At 44.4% G+C, this 20,457-nt stretch overlaps 1 protein-coding gene across 1 annotated transcript in view; it reads right to left on the reverse strand.

Moving 5' to 3' along the window:
- EDEM2 (ER degradation enhancing alpha-mannosidase like protein 2) overlaps positions 1-20,457 on the reverse strand; it is a 395,734-nt gene that overhangs the window by 263,825 nt on the left and 111,452 nt on the right. The window contains exon 3 of the mRNA XM_085619015.1: positions 13,263-13,302. Within this exon, the coding sequence (XP_085475141.1) occupies positions 13,263-13,302 (40 nt within the window). The remainder of the gene's footprint in view (positions 1-13,262; positions 13,303-20,457) is intronic.

Raw genomic sequence — 20,457 nt, forward strand, 5'->3', positions numbered from 1 at the left:
ACATTTTACGGGTTGAGGCCAGGTTGCCATTATACCACGGGCCTGACTGGGTGTTACGGCTCTGGGACCATCTGGCGGGAATGAGAGTGTCAAGGAAGTGTGTAAGCCAGTCAGATAGAGCGCTCTCTTCCCCATCAGGGTTGTCGGGAATGCTGGGTGTATGACTCGGAAGGAGGGCGCGAAACTGCTTGGTATCAAGTTTATGCCAGAGGCGGTTTAAAACCGATTTACGAGCTACGCCCTGGAGGGGCCAAACTCCCTGTAATGCCATGGATACCAGATAGTGGTCGGACCAGCTCATAGGGATGGGTATATTGACTGTGAGAGCGGGTAGGTTGGAGAAAACAGGATCCAATAAGTGCAGGGTGTGTGCAACCTGGGATGTGCTGGGTAAGTTGGAGGGCGGCAAGATCCGCTAGAAAATTGTCAATCTCACAGTCTTGGCTAGCATCTAAATGCAATTTAAGATCTGCAATGATGCTGAAATTGGTCGATCTGATGGCAAGTATGCCAGATGCTGCAATAAGCGCATTTCTGAACTCTTTGGAAGGCCTTGGAGTATATGGATCTTGGCAGGTGATGGCAAGATAAACCAAACTACGGAGGTGAAGCAGAGTCCCGGAAAATTAGGACTTCTTCGAAGTGTGTGTGTAATCCAGGTCATGGAGCAAGAGGTTCTAGAAGGGTTAGGAGAGGAGGAGGTCAGGGAGTGCCTAGAACCATTAGCACAAACCCCAGCAGGTGAATTTGTGAATTTAATGGAATCACTGATCTAGCCGCACTAAAAGCCTTGAAAATCCAAAAAGGCAGTGGTTGGGGTTTACAAACACAATAAGGTTAGTGTTGCTCCATTACAACAAACTGGCAGTATTGTTAGACCCACCCTTACTATCTTAACCACCATCATCAGGGGATGGGCTGTGGCACTATGTTGGTACACACCTGGTTGTGAACAACAGTAAAGTGAGGAATGGGGGCAGTTAAATCGAAACTAAAGGAAGCCCCAGCAAAGGGGACTACTGCCCATGTAATGTGGCACCATATGAAAAAAGAACTTGCAAGTGGATTGAACACTGGGTTAAGTGCATTAGCGGTGAGGATAAAAAGTATTTTCCAGAAAAAGGTGCCTTTTAGATTGAGAGTTTGAACAATGTTAAAATCACCTGAAGAATCCTAAGTATAAATGCAGTCCAGAACATCTTTTTCAAATTTGTAATAGGAAGCCATGAAGCACAAGCAAGAATCTCAGGTGCGGGGATTGCAAGACAACCATGAGAAATTGAGATACCAAATTGAGGAGTAGTGCTTGTACATTTATATGCTACCTCCTCAAATTTTTCCCAAATCCTTAATGGGAAGCAGCAGAAAAACCAGAGGAAAATTTGCTAAATGTTTTGAATTTCCCCACTGCAGCAGGAGGTGCCAGGGGTGCACCAAAAGATGTCCCAGGGGACTGAACTGTGTCAGTCAATGTTGCTGTAAGAGGGGCTCAGGCAAATCTAGCGCAAGATTCCACAGAGACTGACAAGTAACATCGTTGTGACTGGTAAAGGGTCACGATGAGAAGCCGACTTCTCACTTGCCACCAAAGATGTGGACTCACTCAGTACCCCGACATTCTGAAGCAAAGTATCAGAACAGTTGGGCTTGTAGCATATCACTCAAGAGAGTCTTAAGAAGGACCCCGGAGCAATGGGCAAGAGAGATGTGAAAGGCACTCAGACTAAACGGTGTCCTCCCTAAAATAGCGGGGAAAGACAAAGATGAGACCACTAATATTGACCATGTCCAGCCCAATGGTCTTGGACCGCTCTGAAAATTTCTAGGCGGTGGGGTAGGAAGCCTAGTCACAGTTCATGTCACTAGTCCCTAACAATAGTAAACATTAAGCAACAAATCCCCAGTAGCCAGAGTAGCCATCAAATGTTTTACAAAAAATTACAAACTGTATTTAGATCCTTCACATTCAAATGGGCTCATGTTCATCAATTGGTACACATTATTATGCCATGTGAAGTAAATGATCCAGCTACAAACACCCAGCTGCTGTCATTACTGTTAGAGATGCACTACTTAATGCGATTAGTGATGTATGTCCTGTGAAAACTGATTGAGTCAAGACATGGGTGTGGAATGTTATTAAATATCTAGGGATGGGATGCTTCAGAAATCTATTTGTCCTGGTAAAAAAATCCATGTGCCCCTTGTAGTGCCATGCACTAAAGTGACAAATTGTTGCAGTGTTGTTTTTATGTCGGAACTATGAAAACAGAATCTCAGATTATGTTTGGGCTTTTATCATGGTTTGGATTTGCAATCAGTCCGCAGATTTTAGTGTCAACAAATAGGAGTATGTATATTTGCTCATTCGCAAATGTAATTCACAAAACTTTGTTAGGAGTACAGTTTCCAAGCCTGTTTCTGTGAACTCTTGTAAATTCCTTAAAGATGTAAATCAGCACCAATGCAAGGGACTATATATTTGCAGGGGCACTTTTGTGACTGTTTTTACAAAATAATCAGGCCCCTAATTTATAGTAATGTTTCCCATTCTATTGCTATTAGTGGTTTTACAATGATTCTCCATTAGTATTTGTTTTTATATTATCAAGCATCAGTTTACCAAATGATGCCTCAGAGAAATTGTATTTAAAGTTTCAAACAGTTTATCAAAACTTTTTTTTCACAATGCAAATTCTTTCTGTACATTTTATTCTGAAAACAAACTATAACCAATCCTGCTTTCATGCTTATACAGGTATTTTGTATACAATTATGGAGCATTCTGCGAGCATCATAAATAGCCTCAATTGTTACATTATGCAAAAAAAGTATGTGTTCAAACTGGAACCACTGTCAATAATGCAAGATGACCTGGCAGCCCACTGCGCCCTGAGGATCTGACTAGTGAAGGACCGAGCGAGAGGGAGTCCAGTCCAGGTCTTGCGAAGGACCGAGCGTGAGCGTAGGAGAGCGGCGGTTGCCGGTAGCAGAGCAGAGTCACAGGAGCTCAGAACCAGGCGAACCAGGAGCTGAACCGTGAAAGCCGCATTGGGAGCCGCAGGAGGCTGCTGGAAACCCCCGGTGAGTCCCGGTGCCGCAGTGCCCCGGGGGATGGGCCAGTGCGCCTCGAGCATCAGTAGCATCAGGGGCTGCGGTGCAAGAGAGGCGCAGGCCAGATAGACCTGACATCACCTCACACAGCCTTCCTGCCTGCTGAACTCCCGTGGGGGGCACCGTATCTTGCTGGGGTCTAAGAGTCTCAGCAGCACATGGGCACCGGTCACACTCTAGCGCAGAGCCCGCGGAGCCCAAAGGAGGCTGGAGTCTCCCTCCAACATTCGCATATTCTGAAGGTATTCTGCTTTTCCTTGGCTTTGGATTTTCCTTTCGCCTCTCCTTGCTTCTCCACTTGGATACCTTCTGTACTGCCATAAGTGGATTCTGCTGGGGCTTATTCCACGCATCGAAATAGGAGTAAACTAAAGGGTGGCGTTGTGGGCACGCTGGACGCTTTCCTCACGAGAGCAGAGTCGGTCTTAACCCATGAAATCCAATTAACAGAAAAACGTCTCTCGCTGGACCCCTCTTGCGCTATGCAGAAACGTTCCTCCCTTGGGGCTATTGGGTCCGCCCTTTCACCCGTGAGGTCTTTAATGCAGCTTGACCCAAGCCCGGATCCAGTTATAATGCCTGTTCTACCCCCTCCTACCAGTGCGACACAGCCCAGCGATAGAGTGACGACGGGCTAAGGCTGTGCCCGTGCCCACTCCCAGTACTAGTGGACGTGCTGGGCTGCCAACTAAAAGAAGAAGGGGGGCTGGATCCGCTAAGAACAACGCGTCTAGAGGAGTACGAGCCAGGAGACATGTTAGGACAGACGAACTGGAAGTGGCCCATGCGGAACCAATTATCTGTAGGGACTTAGAGACTACTACTTTACCATCTTATCTGGGTGATGAGACTTTTTTGAAAAGGGTAGAAACTATGTTTTCTGTTTTGCTTGACCCTGTCCTCTATAAACTATCTAGAATTGAGGAGAGGCTGACGCTGTTAGAGGCTGGCTGCAAAGTACCTCATTCCTGTGCAAAAAACTCTCAGTTGAACGGTGTAGAGGGACAGTCTCAGGTGATAACTGCGGGAAGAGAATGAAACAGCTAGACTTGCCCCCCCACCAGGTTCACAGGTATGAGGTTTCTCAGGGGCGGGGGGTAGCACCGCCCGCAAACAACGGGGGGGGGGGGGGGAGCTGCAATTCATCAGCACCAGTATCAGACCTTGTGTCCTACCTTTAACAATGATAGTATTAATCTCCAGCATGCTGACCATCAGGAAATTAGTAGGGCCCAACTTCCTCTCGGTTCTTCCACCTCTAACAACGTTCAAACAACTCAAGGGGGGCATGAAGGCAAGGCGGTTAACCAAAGTCAATTTCAAAATAAAGTGCATTCCTCCCTTTATCTTCCTCCGGCAGCAATACCGTTAGTACTGGTTCTAAAAAATGTTCCTATTTTGGGGAGGTCAAAATGGAAACTACTGTCCAGTTGATGGATAAGGCACTTCATTGGCTGAATCGACATGTAATGGGCTCTAGTTGGGGGGGGGGGGGTCTAGCAAACCAAATGATTATGGCTAGAAGGGTAGGATGGCTGGGTGCGTCTCTGAAAGGGTCACAGGGTGATTGGATCGTGATCAATTTGAACAATCCATATGCGGCCAAAACCATTCTTGACTACCTGTATAGATTTTCCCCTGTAGGTACGCAGATCACAGCACTACCACGGAGTTATTTCTTTAGGCCTCTCCCATTACTGAGTTCAGAAATGCCATCTTATCCAGGTAAAAACCTGGATAATTATAATCAGGCACCTAGACAGGGAATCCCTTTGGAGAATCGGTTTGCACCTCTTTCGGGGTTAGAGACCTGTGATTGACCACCCAGGAATGAGCAACTGGGGAGAAATGTAGCTGTCCCTTTCTCCCATAGCTTGGGCAATAGCCCAATAATCCCTCCTGAAGCTGATACCGTCGCTGTCTCTGGAATAAGTCCGAGGGTTGTACAGGGAATTACTAAAGACAGTTTTTGTTGCTTCTTGTTTTGGAATATTGCTGCCCTAAAGTCAAAGATTGTGAATCCTCAGTGGGCAGAGTTTGTACCTGGGTTTGACGTACTATGTTTACAGGAGACTTGGGTGGAAGAACCGATCCATATTAACAGTTTTAAAACCTTTCACGTACCCGCAGTTGCATCATCGCATGGGAGAGCAATGGGGGGCTGTGCATCTACATAGCACATTACTTAAACCTAGGGAATATTGCAACACTGACAGCTGAACGTTGCTTTCAAATAATAGGGGCAGATTTGGACAGGACAATTGGTATAGTTGTACTGAATTTTTATAATAATGCCCCACGTGAAGAGCTGGCAAGAATGTTGGGGGCCATATCCCATCATATTACAAAGATCCAGGTGGCCTCCACTAAAGATTTGTTTATAATTTGGGGTGGAGACTTTAACATCAATTTATGCCACTACTGGGACACTGGTGTCTGTGGTCTGGGCTAGAACAAAGAAATCAGCTGCCCTCACTTTAATCACTCAGGACCTGGGGATATTATAAATGACATTATGTTCACTGGAGACATGGGTTTTGCAAATAGTGTATGCAGCACACCGGTCTCCTTCAGCCCAACGTTTAATGGACGAGGGCTGTCTTCTACAATAGACTTTATCCTAATTTCGTCCAGACATGCCTCCAGAGTCACAAATTCCCAAATTCATGACATTTCCCTTAGCGATCATTTCCCGAAGAGTATTGGAGTCAAGGTTGATTGTAGATTAGTTAAAGGGAAGGTTTTGTCCACTCATCTTGCTAACGGTGTTACATTGGTAGGACAAAATGGCTATGCGCTGAGTTGGAAAAAAAATTGATCAGGAGTCGTTTATGAGTAAGGTAATTTCTTACTGTAGTGATGGCATTAAAAAATGTCTAGGAGATGACCATCCTCTGTCGGAAATAGTGGAGGGCTTTTCTGAAATAGCAGACATCATTGGTAAAACCCTTCATGTAAACTCGAGCAAGAAAACCCTTCGAAGTAAAGAATGGTTTGATTCTAGTTGCTCTAAAGCCCACTCCAAACTCAAACTTGCACTGCATAGAAAGGTTAAAAATTATGAAGAAATAAAAGAAGCAAGAAGGGCTTATAGATGTACCTTAAAAAGCAAGGAATGTTTTTTTAAAGGAGGCGCCATGGAATGCCCTGAGAGCTGTGTCAGAATTGAAAGATTACTCAGCGTTTTGGAAAGCGGTCAACGCTCCCTTTTTAGCTGATACAGGGAGGGCAACTATAGAGATAGCGGTTTCTAAGGGCGAATGGGTTAATCACTTTTCTAAATTATATTCTGTATCCGGTCCTGAAACAAGCAGTAATGACTTGGTGGAGGATAGAGTAGAATACCAGACTGTAAATCACCATTCACATCTCCAATTAGATCTTAATGAAATTGAAGAGGCAATCGCAACGAACAAGAGTGGTAAGGCCCCAGGCCCTGATGGCATTCCTGTGGACCTTTTCAAACATAAAATTTCTTTCTGGGGACCCATTTTAACAGAAGTTATTAATGCCTGTATCTCGACCAGCCTTATTCCTACCTGGAGTAAATCGATTCTGGTTCCGATTTTTAAAAAGGGGGATAGACACAACCCAGTGTGTTATCGGCCTATCTCGCTTTTAGATTCCACGGTCAAAATAATTGGAAGAGTACTCCTTTCTAGATTGCAAGACTGGGCAGATAATTATTTTATTATCAGTGATATACAATATGGATTCCGTAAGGGCCTGGGCACCATAGATCAGTGCCTAAATCTAGAATTAACTATTGCCAAATATACTAAGGCAAAAAGGGGACCTCTCTACCGGGCCTTTGTGGATTTGTCCGCGGCCTTCAACTGTGTCATCCATAAAAAACTATGGCCGATTTTGGAGAGGTTGGGCATGGGAACCATCCCTAGTCTCATTAATGAGACAATTTTATATCGGGGCCAAGGCCAGGGTTCCATTCGGGACAGGGGCGAGTGCACTGATTCCTTTACTGTCGGAAGAGGTGTAAGGCAGGGCTGTGTCCTGGCACCCTTTCTCTTTACCTTGTATATTAATAATTTAGATCCGGTTCTGAGAGATGAGTGCCAGGACCTCCCGGCGGTGGGGAAGTGCTCACTTCCTGTGCTCATGTACGCGGATGATGCGGTGCTTATGGCCCGCACTCCGAATAGTCTCCAGAAGGTATTATCTAGTTTTGTGAACTTCATGTCCAACTTGGGCCTTACAGTAAATGCCACCAAAACATTAATTTTAAAATGTGGACCAGAGAGTAAAAAGTGTCGGCCGTTCTTCTTAGAGAAGAATCGTCTAGACTGTGCCAATGCCTTTTCATATTTGGGGGTCTTATTAGATCATACTGGCACGTGGACACTGGCCGTTAATCTAAGGAGACTGTTATTCTCAAAGTCACTGGCTGCCCTGGTTAATTTTAGCAAGAAATTGGGCAGACGCTCTCCCTCAGAATTACTTCAAATTTATAAGACTAAATGTGTCGCAATAGCAACCTATGGAGCGGGTATTTCGGGACATGCAGATGTGACATCTTTACAGAGGGCCGAAAACAGATTCTTAGATACTTGCTTGCGGTCCCGGTTAGTGTCTCTACTTTTAATTGCCACTGGGAGCTAGATATATCTTATATAGCGGATGTCATTGCCATTCAACCAATTCTCCTCTGGTATCATATTTGGACTTCAGAGAGGACAATTTTAAATTGTCAAATGATTATTGATTGCTGTGGGTTAGATGGGGCGTCACATACAAGTTGGCTCAGGTATATCAAGGAATTCTTTTGTAAATTAGGACATCAAGAATATTTTGATAACCCCAATACCTTGACTAAAGTAAATAGAAAAGTTTTTAAACTTGGCTGTTTGCAGTATCTAGAAAATATTAGATTAAATACAGAGATATTAAAAATCTCTGTTCTAGCTCATCAAAACATCCTGACCACTTTCAAGATGCAGTCGTATTTAACTGTTGTATCTTCTGACTTCAAAAGATTTTTATTAACATGTTTCAGGATTGGCATTGTCCATAGGTCGCTCAGTTTTCCAGCAATTAACGACTGGTCTAGGCAGCTGTCTAATTGCCCATGCGACGATTTGTCAGCACAATCCACCATGCACGTTTTATTCTTTTGTAAATTTTACACAGTCCAGAGGAAAAGGTGGATTCTTCCGATGCTTAGAACACTAGGACTGCAATAATACCGTCCTGCATTCATAGTCATGCAATTCCTTGGGGAAGAGTTTGTAATTTAATCTGTTTCGTTGTTCTTAAAGTCTGTTTTTAAGTGTAGAAAAACTATCTTGATGTAAGATTTTTCACTGTATAACTTAGGCCATAATTTTGTGGTTTTTCATCTTTCTGTAACATGCGATTTTATCGTTTTACAATATGCTTTTATGATTATTTTTTAATCGAATAAAGCTTAACTAACTGACACTGCGTTTACTAAGAGCGCCTGTGCTAATAGTGAAGGTTTAGACGTATCTCATATATACAATTTTAAACAACTTTCACATATGGATTCAAAACTTGCCTTTAGTAGCACACAATCCTCTTTTACAGATCCATTGTGCAGTACTGTAAACTGGCAGCTACACAGTTTGGGCTTCAGAGGTTTGGCCAACATATCCAGCATACAATATACACATGAATACTTGTTGTCCTCGACCCCAAAAAACAGAACAAAAGTGAAACTCCTGCTGATTATCTTGATGGTTTAAAGGATGTGTTTGACCATTTGTTCAGGGACTATTGCCTAAAGTACAGGAGCAACTGTGAACAAATGTAAATAGGGTGATAAACTAAAGGGCTTTCTGAATTGACTTCTATTGTAAATCACTGTGTTGCAGCACAATAAAGGAAGAATATAATGAATCTAAGCTAATGTGTTTGCAAATACAAGCATTCCGATAAAAGGTCAGAGAGAGGTTCAAGGGAGGTGTTAGAAATGGGGGTCTCTAGTTGGCAGAGGTAGGTACCTTTGTCCAAATAGGGACCCTTTCTTCTAGCCAGGGTAAGGGGATACACTCCTAAAATAACCCCTACTCGACCCCTTGGTAGCTTGGCATGAGCAGACAGGCTTATCTCAGAGGCAGAGTGCAAAGAAAGCATCTGTGAACACATACAGTAATACAGTGAAAACACTACAAATGGACACAACACCAGTTTATAAAAATAAGTAATCTTCATCTAAACCAAAACAAGACCAAAGATAAAAATCCACAATACAGTAATAAAAATATGACTTTCAGATGGTGGAAATAGTTCGGTTTAAAGCAAATTGCAGATGCGACACTTTGCTCACAAAGTACTTGGGATGCGTCACGCAAACAAACAAAATGGGCCTCAGGGAAGGTGATCCGTCTGTTCATTACACTCAGGGACGGTGATGCGTTGTTTCCTTGCTACGGGGGAGGTGATGCGTTGGTTCGTTACTGCAGCACAGGGGAGGTGATGTGTTGGCTCCTTACCGAAGAGGAGGTGAACTGTCGGTTTCTTAATGCGTGGGGACGTGATGCGTCAGTTTCTTACTGCGTCCCTCAACAATGCAACAGACTTGGCGCCTCGATGCGATGCGATGATCCGGTGACGATGCTTGAACTAGTGCAGCCGCACAGCAGGCCTTGCGTCGAACTTGGTGCGGTGATCTCGGACTTCGTAGATCGGTGCACTCCATGTGGCATGTGGCCAGTTCTCAAGCCGCGGCAGGTGCTGCAACGTCTTCTTCGGCAATGCATCGGAAACCGGTGCAGATGGGTCTTGCTTCTTCGAAGTTGCATTGATTTTCCAGCTCCCAGCGCAAAACAGTCTCTAGAGGTCCAGAACAGCAGCAGGCACCTCTTTGCAGATTAGAATTCCCAGCAAGGAAATTTAGGGGAGCTGGCAGTGAAGGCTTTGTGTCCCGGAAATTGCAGAACAGGAGGCAAGCTCAGTTTCAAACCCTTGGAGATCTTCTTTCAAGCAGGTGACAAAGCAAACAGCAAAGTCCTTTTCTCCTTTCCTTGGAAGCATGTAGCCACTGCAGGCCAACCCCAGACAGCAAACAGCACAGGAGCAGTATTCCTCCCTCAGCTTCTCCGGCTCTTCTCCTTGGCAAAGGTGCCTCTTGATTCCTAGAAGTGATCTAAACGTCTGGGGTCAGGGCCCCTCTTTTTATACACACAAATCCTTTGTTCTCTGAAGGCAGAGAGTGTCTGTTCCCAGCCAAAACCAGTTCTGTCCTCACTGGTGCAGCTTCCCGGCAGAGGTGGAGACAGCATTGTTGAAGGCAGACCAGGCCCATTCAGGTGAAAGGAAATCTCCTCCCCCTACTCTAAATGCAGCCCAGGTCTATTCAGCCCAGCTCTGACTCATCAGACTTCTGGAGCCACTGCCCCGCTCCAGCCCGTCATCCAAAAGCCAGACATGCAATACACAAACCTAGCAGAGGCACACTGGATGGTTAGGCAAGAAAATACCTACATTTATAAAAGTGGTATTTTCAAACACAGAATGTAAAAATCACCCTCACTAAAAGATGCATTCAGGCATACTAAACTTTCTTTTTCTACCTTGGTCCCAGGGCCAGTTATGTTTAAAAGACGTTATAAACAAACTCCCCTTCTCTCCTATGGGAACAGGTCACCTTGCAATAGTGAAAATCAAAATTGGCAGTATTTCACAATCAGGACATGCCACACACATCATGGCATGTCCTACCTTTCACATACAATGCACCCTGTCCACAGGGGTACCTTAGGGGTGACTAATATGTAGAAAAGGGAAGGTTTAGGGACTGGCAAGTGTGAGCACTTGCCAGGTCGACATGGTAGTCCTTGCATCCACACAGGCTCTGCAATGGCAGGCCAGAGTTACATTTTACAGGCTGCTTCTGTGGGTGGCACAATCAGTGCTGCAGCACACTAGCTGCATTGAGTTACAGGCCCTGGGCACACAGAGTGCACTATACTAGGGTCTGACAAGTAAATCAAAGATGCCAATCATGGAATCACTAATCCATAACAACAATTTACAAAGGGAGCACTTGCACTTTGGCACTGAACAGCAGTGGCAACGTACCAAAAGCATCTAGACCAGCAAAACAGAGTCCAACACACAGCAAAAACATAGGCGGCAAAGGAAAAAAATGCAGAGGAGACCAGCGCAAATGGTGCCAGGTCTAACAGGAGGAAAAACAAGGCAGAATGACCATGGTGGGCAAGGTGGACAGAAACTGGGACGAAGCCAGGGGCAAGGAAGGGGAGGTTTTGCCCAGTCTGATGGTTCCTCATGTTTCAATTAAAGGCAGTTGAGGCAATGAAAAAGCAGTTTGCCACAGAGTTTGCAGGATCATTCTGAACAACCTCAATTCACCTGGATTTCATAAAACTGATAACCTAACTTCTAGAACCGAGGGGAGCCAACTGCTCTGTGAATGCTATAATCAATATAGATCGAAAAGAGCCATACGTATCATGTGTTATTAATAGAAAGTCCACCTACCCGTGCTGCTATGTCTTCACTGAAACCTTTATTTTCTGCTTACTCCCTTTATCCGATACAATGATCGATGTAGTTGGTATTTCTAGCACACGTCCCCCACTACATTCCTGATCCTGTGGCTATCTCTTGAGGTCCTATCACTGACTGGCATTTGTATGGGGTGGGAGGTTGAGGGTGAGCTGGCCGCTGAGCTTTCTATAGTCTGGAGTCTTCTGTTCCATTAAGTTTTGATTCTAGCATAGAGTGTGTTGCTTTATTCCAGCTTGAAAGTGATGAGGGTTTGGGTGACGGCTCTGTGAGTGTAGGTGGGGAGTCATTTGAAGATCTTCTTGAGCATCTTTACTGTCAGGCAGCAGGAGACTGCATTCACCTGACTGGTCATGGTGAGTTGGCTGTCGATTTATTCCGAGGTCGTCTGCATTAGTTGCTGGGAGAGGTTTGATCTGAGTTTGGCAGGCCACCAGGTGGAGTCCCAGAGTGAGGGGTCTTTGCTGAAGATTAATACTTCTATCTTGTCTGTGTTGAGATTGAGTCAGTTGGATTTTATCCATCTGGCGACATGGGTCATGCAGGTGAAAAAAGTGGTCTGGGCATTTGGCCTCTTGTTGCTGGGCTGGTAGACATCGCTAAATTTGGCAGCTGGAGTACCTCTGCCATGGCGGGAGTAAAGTTCTCAGTCATAGCGACTGTACTAACACTATCTGCTAAATTCCTAAAATGAGGCCCTAAGAGAGAAACTAAGGTTCACAACACTCGCTAATAACCCCCACTAAGAGGGTCTTACTCGTGGACATGTAACATAATTTTCCAGGGACACTTACAGCCTACAACCCACCAATAACTGTCCCAACTATCACCAATACTGATAGGGTGGAATGATAATCACTTCCATCTACTTGATAAGATCTAAACTTTAATAATGCCCAGAAAGTATTTATTCTGCTGCCAGGTACGTCTTGGAAGAAGAAAATTGGGGAAATATAGTCCCTTTCAAAAGACTTAAATGCTACTTACAGGATTTGAGGGTCCACTTACACCCTACATGTAATTGTTAAGCAATACCCAGTGGTCAAACTATTTAAATGGCAAATAAGAAGAACCCGCTTATCTCATTGCGAGACCGGTGAATTCTGTCTATTCCTTATATTTCCAGGTTCCTAGGCATTATTCCAGGGCATGAAATACCTTGCAATCAATTCATTTGTATTCTCCCACATTTCATTATTGTTCTAATTGTTCAAGCATGTTTTCTAGCAGGAATCTGTGGTGTAATGAAGAATTAAACTAAGTTCAATTTCAGCTGCAAGGGGCAATGCTAGCTGCATAGGTTCGCTCTAGCCAGGGATTTGAGAGCACTGCACATAACAGATACATCTAACATACACACAACTGTGTTCTTTCCCTTACATAGGCAATTTCAGCTATAAGCACCAAAACTGTTATCCATGGTTGGTTGCACAGTAGAGGCAGCAATAAATAATGATAATCCAAACATCCATTTATTGCTAGGTTTTCATTAGGGGACACTGAAAAGCGCTCTCTGAAGCTCCACGGGATCTTTTTTAGTCCTTTGCTTATTGCCATCAACAGTTGTATATCACAAGATGCTGTTAAAATCTACAAAGCATCCAAAATTCTAAAGCAGAGTAGCAAAAAAGGATACTCACCAGCAGAGTGTCTAGAGCATCAATCAGAGTCAATGAAAAACTGGAAGAGAGTACACAGTGACATTAAAAAAACAGGAAATAGGTCCAACTGCAATCGCATTTTGCAGACATCATTGATTAGTTTGAAAATCCAAGCAGACAAATCCGGGAAACAGTGGATTTAAACAAACATTTGATTATTTTTTTATAGCCTCCTTAGATTATAAATTAGAGCATAAGGGAAAGTAGAGGAGTGTGTGTGTGCTGTACTTTTCCACTGATGACACAATCTGTGGCAGCAGTTGTTTGGAATCAGCGACTGTGTAAGCACTGAATGACTGGACTATGTGTAGTCTAACACCGTAGGCTCTCTGCCACTCAGGATTGCTGGATCAGACCATTCCCTGCACACTCTATGTCCTCACCTTCTCACCTAGGTGGATTTAAACTGTTATGGAAGATGCCAAGTTTGATGCATGCATTCATATTTTTCAAGCAAGAGCTGTATAATGTTTTTCTCACATCTACAAGACGTTCTTCTCTTCTGCTGTATTACACCCTCCTAGTCCCTCGCACAGCCATTTACTCAGCTAGACCTCTATTTTCTCCCTCTTGCTTCGGTCTTATTCATGGGGAGAGACAGAGCAAGAATTATTTAAGCTATACATTTGACCTAATCGTTTCTATGTAGGACTTACTTGAGACCAATAGATATCTTGCAATGTTGGTGGTGTCTTGCTGCATCAGGGAACAAGGCTCTGTTGCATTCCTGTGAATACCTCTTTCCTGAGACATGTCTTTAACTTGAACTTTTGGTGGTTAGCATTGCATACACATATTTCCATGGAATCAACAATCATCTTAAGTGTCCTCCTAGTTGCTCATCAATTAAAATGTATTGGATTTTTTAAAAAAGGTACTAATTGTCCGAAGAGCATTGGAAATTTTGAGAAAGGACATGATGGAAAGTATGTAGTAAATGGATTGTATGTTAGCCTGTAGATAGTGAAGTAAAGCTTAAACATTTGAGTTTTTAGATATTTATGGAAAGCCAGCATTTCCAGGTTACTTCTGATGGGTTCAGGAACAGAGCTTCAAATACTTGGGACAAGGAATGATAAGATCTGTTTAGATATATTGCTTTTTTTTTTCTTTCTTACTTTTTGCTTCAGGGATTTCCAGTACCAGTTTGTATCTATTCATTGTATTCCATTGTCCACCTGTGAGTTTCAGTTTCTCTTTATAATTAGAGGGAAGCCCATTGCATATTATTTTGTGTGGTATAACTGCAATCTTCAAGTCAATACTTGAGGGTAGTCAATGGAGTCGTTTTAAGATTGCTGTGAAATGGTCTGCTTTTTTAGCACCTGTAACAAGCCTGGAGGCAGAAAGTGATATACCTCTGAGAGGGGCAGTAGAGGATGTAGAGAGGGAGAATGAGAGTTTGTACTGGGTTTCTAAATCTTCTGAGTAAGGGATCACAAGATAAGTTTCCTGTTTTGAGGTAATTGATAGGGGGCTGCTTTGGTGAATTTGACAATGTGTTCAATCAGGTTTAGGTACTGATAAGCCAAAACATTTCACATGAATAGCGAAAGATGGTGAAAGATGGTGAAAAGGACAATAGGATTTAACATGTTGAGTTATTTTTGTACTTGGGGTATCTGGCATTGAAGCTAGAGAGACTGATTTCCTAAAGACATTCTTGACACTTTCTCTGAGTAGAAACTTACTTTAACTTTTGTTTTCTCTTGATCCTCAGTCCCTGGGAGGACACCTTTTAACCAAACAGTAATATGAAGGATTACTTGAGAAAAACTAAGCTCACCTACTGCCTATGTGCTATGAAAGAGGTCATTTAGAAGAAAAAAAAGCTAGTCTTGATAAGATGGTCAGGCATTTTTACGTACAGAATCAGAGTGTGAATGCCTATTTCCCTCCATATATCATAGGCGTGTCAATATCGGGAGGGGGAGTGTTAGACCTGGCAGCATTGGAGTGGGTCTCCCTTCCATTTTTCGATTTTGACTCCTTTGTGTTTACTGGTGTTAGATACTCTGGGTGCTGTGCCACTGCCATTCAGTGCCACAGCGCGAATGCTCCCTATTGTAAATTGACTGTATGAATTGGTATAATCCTAATTGACCCAAGGAACATGATTGGAAAGTCAAATTTAGTATGCCTGAGCTCCAAATATTAAAGGGCATCTTTTAGTGATGATTATTTTTATATTCTGTGTTTAAAACTACCACTTTTGGGAAGTAGGTATTTTCTTGCCTAAACCTTCCCGTGTGCTCTGCTGTTGTGTGTATTTGCTGTCTGCTTTTGTAGGGTCAGGGCAGGCTGAGACCAACCTGGATTAAATAGAGATCTGCAGTTAGAGTATGGGGAGGGGTGACCCTTTGATCTGAGCAGGGCTGTGCCTGGCAAGGTGGATGATGGCTCCACCTCCCACTGTGCGTCTGATGGTAGACCCCCTCTCCCTGAAAGGCAGGAGGTAGCCTCGCAAATAAAGTGCTCCAGGACGACATCAAACTGGTTCTGGCTGGGTTCAGTGATTTGTGGCTTTTTGAGAACAAAGACTTTTGGGGTATAAAGATCTGTGCTAAAACCCCTACAGGGTGTTACTTCTGGACGTCAAGACGAACCTCTGTCCATGTAACGAGAGGGAAAGGACTTTGAAACTTTTATCCATCTTGCTGAAGCAACTACCCAAGGGCCCGATTTGAGCTTGCCTCCTGCTGAAGTCTCAGGGACATTAGACTTCACCCATCAGCCGTCCGGATTCCTATTTGAGAGGGATTCTACTCGCAGGTGAGGCCTCTGTTGAGAATTCCAGAGCCTCTGTTTCTACTGCGGGGAATGCGGGCTGAAAGTCATCGCATCGCTATTGTGGGCCACGCCAGCTGAGGAGCTGTTTCCGCTGAGAGCCCGTATTTGCCTGTGTTACTAAAGTCATCGAGTTCGCTATTGTGGGCCGCCGCAGCTGAGGAGCTTTTGCCGCTGAGAGCCTGCATTTGCCTGTGTTACCAAAGTCATCGTGATCGCTATTGTGGGCCGCCGCAGCTGAGGAGCTGTTGCCGCTGAGAACCCGATTTTGCCTGTATTACCAAAGTCATCGTGATCGCTATTGTGGGTCGCTGCAGCTGAGGAGCTGTGCCGATGAGTGCCCGCATTTGCCGTCCTACGGGAATCATCGTTATCGCTATTGTGGGCAGCTGCAGCTGAGGAGCTGTGCCGCTGAGTGCCCGCATTTGCCGTCCTACGAGAATCATCGCAATCGCGGGCCGCTGCAGCTGGGGAGCTGCGCTGAGTCCCCGCATTTGCCGTCCTACGAGAATCATCGCTATCACTATTGTGGGCCGCTGCAGCTGAGGAGCTGTGCCGCTGAGTGCCCGCATTTGCCATCCTACGAGAATCATCGCTATCGCGGGCCTATGCAGCTGAGGAGCTGCACCGCTGAGTGCCCGCACTAGTCACCACTTTGAAGATCTTGCCATCACCTGCGGGTGCCGCTGGGTGCCCGCTTTTAAGCCCCGTCCCAAGATTATCGTGAGTGCACGCCACGGACCGCTACAGCGGGGAGCTGTGGTCACTGCGAGTCTGCCTGTCATCACCGCAGCTTCCTTGTGAGGCTGCGTGCTGTGCCCCTTTAAATCTCAGGTACATTGTGCATCACCGGGTCGTGTGGACCCCGGCCTCGAACTAAGTTCGTTCCACACGTTTTTTGAGTGCCTCTATTGCTTTGAAGTGAATCTGTAATTATGTGCATTGTGGTTTCTTGATCGCTTTGTGTTAAGCCTATATAAATATACTTATTTTTCTATAGCTACTTGTGTGGTGTCCCTTTGTAGTGTCTTCACTGTGTTATTGTGTATGGTCATAAATGCTTCACACACTGCCTCTGAGATAGGCCTGTCTGCTCGTGCTACGTTGCCACAGGGTTGAGCAGGGGTTATCAAAGGGTGTAGCCCCTTACTCTGATTTAGGAAGAAGGATCCCTATTTGGACATCGGCGCCAGCTGCTGCCAACTGAAGATCCCCATTTCTAACAGGGAGCACCTGGCAGAGTCCTAGCAGAAACAATAGGGTCACCCAGATTCTCTAACCACATACTAGAAGAGGAAAACTCTGAGGGATTTATGCAGAAAGACACCTCTGATATCCTTCAGACATTCGCAGCTTATTATGCAGACCTGTACTCCATGCGCAGGGACAGACCAGTGGAAGTGTCCACCTATTTAGAGGACACCATGCTGGCATGAATTGATGGAGCCCATCGGGAGATCCTGGCTGCTGAAATAGAAGAAGACGAAGTAAGAGCAGCCATAATGCAGCTAAGATCGGGCAGAGCTCCGGGCCCCGATGGGTTACCACCTGTCTTTTACAAGTGCCACATAGAAGCCTTGGTACCCATACTCAGGAAAGTCTATGCAGAGGCCACTACGACAGGAATACTACCGCCAACGATGCATGAAGCCATGATCATCTCCCTGCTTCAACCTGGAAAATCCGCGACTAAGTGTGAAGCATATAGGCCCTTATCCCTTATAAATTGCGATGCTAAAATACTGGCCAGAATATTAGCCAACAGACTCAGCCTGTTGATGGATAAACTGATCCTACAAGACTAATTTGGCGTTGTGCCGGGACAGGACACCTCCAACAATCTGCGCACCCTGTTTGCAATCATACAGGGCATAGATCCCGATCTCGCAGCAGTGGCAGTGTTTTTCGACGCCACCAAAGTGTTTGATTCACTGGAATAGGAATATTTATTCGCTATACTGAGAAGAATGGTATTCCCTCCCTCCTTCCTTTCATGGATCACCCTATTATACTATACAGTCAACCACAGGCGATGGTACAGATCAACGGCTGCTGCTCCCGACCCATAATGATATCATTATCGCCCCTATTATTTGCTCTGGCAATTGAGCCTCTGGATGCAATTATGTGACAACACTAAAGGGAATACACACTGAGATTTCCTGATTTCCTGGCAACACAGAGGAGATAGCAACACCATACAAGAAGCTAGTATCACTGGGACTGCTGCAAGCGAAAGGACGAATTGCATGTAGATGGGGAGAGGACGAGCCCCTAAGTTCAAGGAAAAGTTAGATGACATAATTTACCTGAAAGACCAACTCACAACCATATATCATGACCTCTTGATATATGGGAACGCTACAAAGCTATCTGCAAGAACAAGATAGTGAGACAACAGAAAATAACACTGCCTAGCAACTTTGAAACCAGAGGCACCGACAGACTGGCACGGGAACACCCAACTCTCTGCCCTACTTCACCCCTTCACACACCCCCACCCTCTCTTCTCTCCCCTGTGCCTACACTGATGCTTATATCTAGAAGGATAGCTAGTCACATATAGAGATGATTACTGAGGTGAAGGAGACAGCCTCAGGTTAAACTTTCTCTTAAGATTGAAGTCTGCTTACAGACAAGAGAACTGAGAAGGGTTGAAGAGCCTACAGGGAGGCCTGCAGCTAAAATGGAGCCTGTCCTGTATGTGTTTAAGAACCTAAGACTACAATAAAGAAGCCTAAAAGCAAGTGATTAAAACAGATAAAATAATAGAAATGCAGAGGGAAATAGTCATAAGATATATGACAATCCTGGAATAGTTTCTTAACTAAACAAGCACTTAATCACAGAATATGTTGTTGATCGATCTTACTTATCCAAACTTCATGACATATTCATTACATATTTACAGAATAAAAGCACATGCCAGAAAGGTGCAGTTGATGCAACAGCAATTCATCACTTGTCACATGTTCAATAATACATGTATTCAAACTGAAATGACATGACAAAGGGGTTTCTGCACTGGAGGACATGATCCTGAACACGACATCCTTAAGGATAAGCTGAGAGGCACCATTCTTAGAGAAGTAGGCCACCTAAAGATAAGGGAAGTCCAACTAGTCAAGCTCACAGACGAACTGTGGGAAGTGGAATATAGGCACAAAGCTCACCATCCAGAATGGCATGGAGTAAGCGAACAGCATTGAGAAGATAGAATTTTGCCCCAGAAAATTACAGAGTTATGTGTATAATACACATGTTGGCCATGTGCTATCACTAAAATGGCAAAACGACCAGAAGATTACTGGTCAATAAGCCCATAGTTATATTTTGCAGGTGAAAGTCCTAGTGTCTGAGGATAGGAAATTTCCAGCATTCCAATCCTTTTATCAAAAACTGTAAGCAGCAGAGCCCACTGGCCAGACCCTGTCATTTGCTCTCCATATACCTCAAAGCCTTAAGAAATAAAGGAAATCGTGAGCCTTTGGTACCTAAACACTGAGCTACAGAAGCGGAGATCTAGGTGCATCTTCAGTTGATGAGGAGGAGATTCAAGAGATCAAAGATCTAGGGTTCACCAAGTCTCTCAGACATGATGGCTTGGCTCCACTTTTTACAAGATCTTCATTCCTTCCTTGCTTCCCCTCCTGACAGAGATCTTTAATGTGTTTCATGGGTCTCATTGTCTCAGTATCTCTTATAAGGAGTTTAAGCACATTTAAAGTCTCAATTCCCTCCGTTCCCTCTAAGAAGCAAATGCATATTAATGGAGAGTCTTCGTCATCAAGTTATCACACTTTTATAGCATAACCTCTTCGGTCCAAGTCTTTGCCATCATCATTTTCCTCACTATTAGTCTGTTCAATAATGCCAATAAGGTGGGAAGTGGCAATTCAAATTTCTCCCCATCCTTTTTTGTAGTACAGTACACTGTTTCATTACTCTATAAACTAGACCAAAACCGAAAAAGACAGATGATGGGAGTATTACGAACATGGAAGGATTATAGTTGCTGAATCAGGATGATGTTAGACAGGCTAGAGAGGTGTATAGGCTAGCACTTAAGGAACGAAAAGCATCCCTGAGAATTGAAGCATGGGTATGCCTGCATGAGGCCTCCGTAGCGAAAGATAGCTCAGCTTTTTGGAAAGCAGTGAAAGCCCCCTATTTGATTCCTTGAGGCGGCCCAACAATTGAAATAGCAATAACAGAAGAACAATGGGTCGAGCATTTCTATATGGTGTACAATGGCGAGGGGAGAGATGATGCACCAGATACTCAACACCATGTGGATGCTGCCCTGGTACCTATGACCTACTATACGGATATCCAGTTCACGCTGGATGAAGTAAATCGGGCTATCTCCGCAAGCTTAGGTGTACGG

Source organism: Triturus cristatus, chromosome 7 (assembly GCF_964204655.1).
Source record: "Triturus cristatus chromosome 7, aTriCri1.1, whole genome shotgun sequence".
In the NCBI taxonomy this organism is placed as follows: Eukaryota; Metazoa; Chordata; class Amphibia; order Caudata; family Salamandridae; genus Triturus; species Triturus cristatus.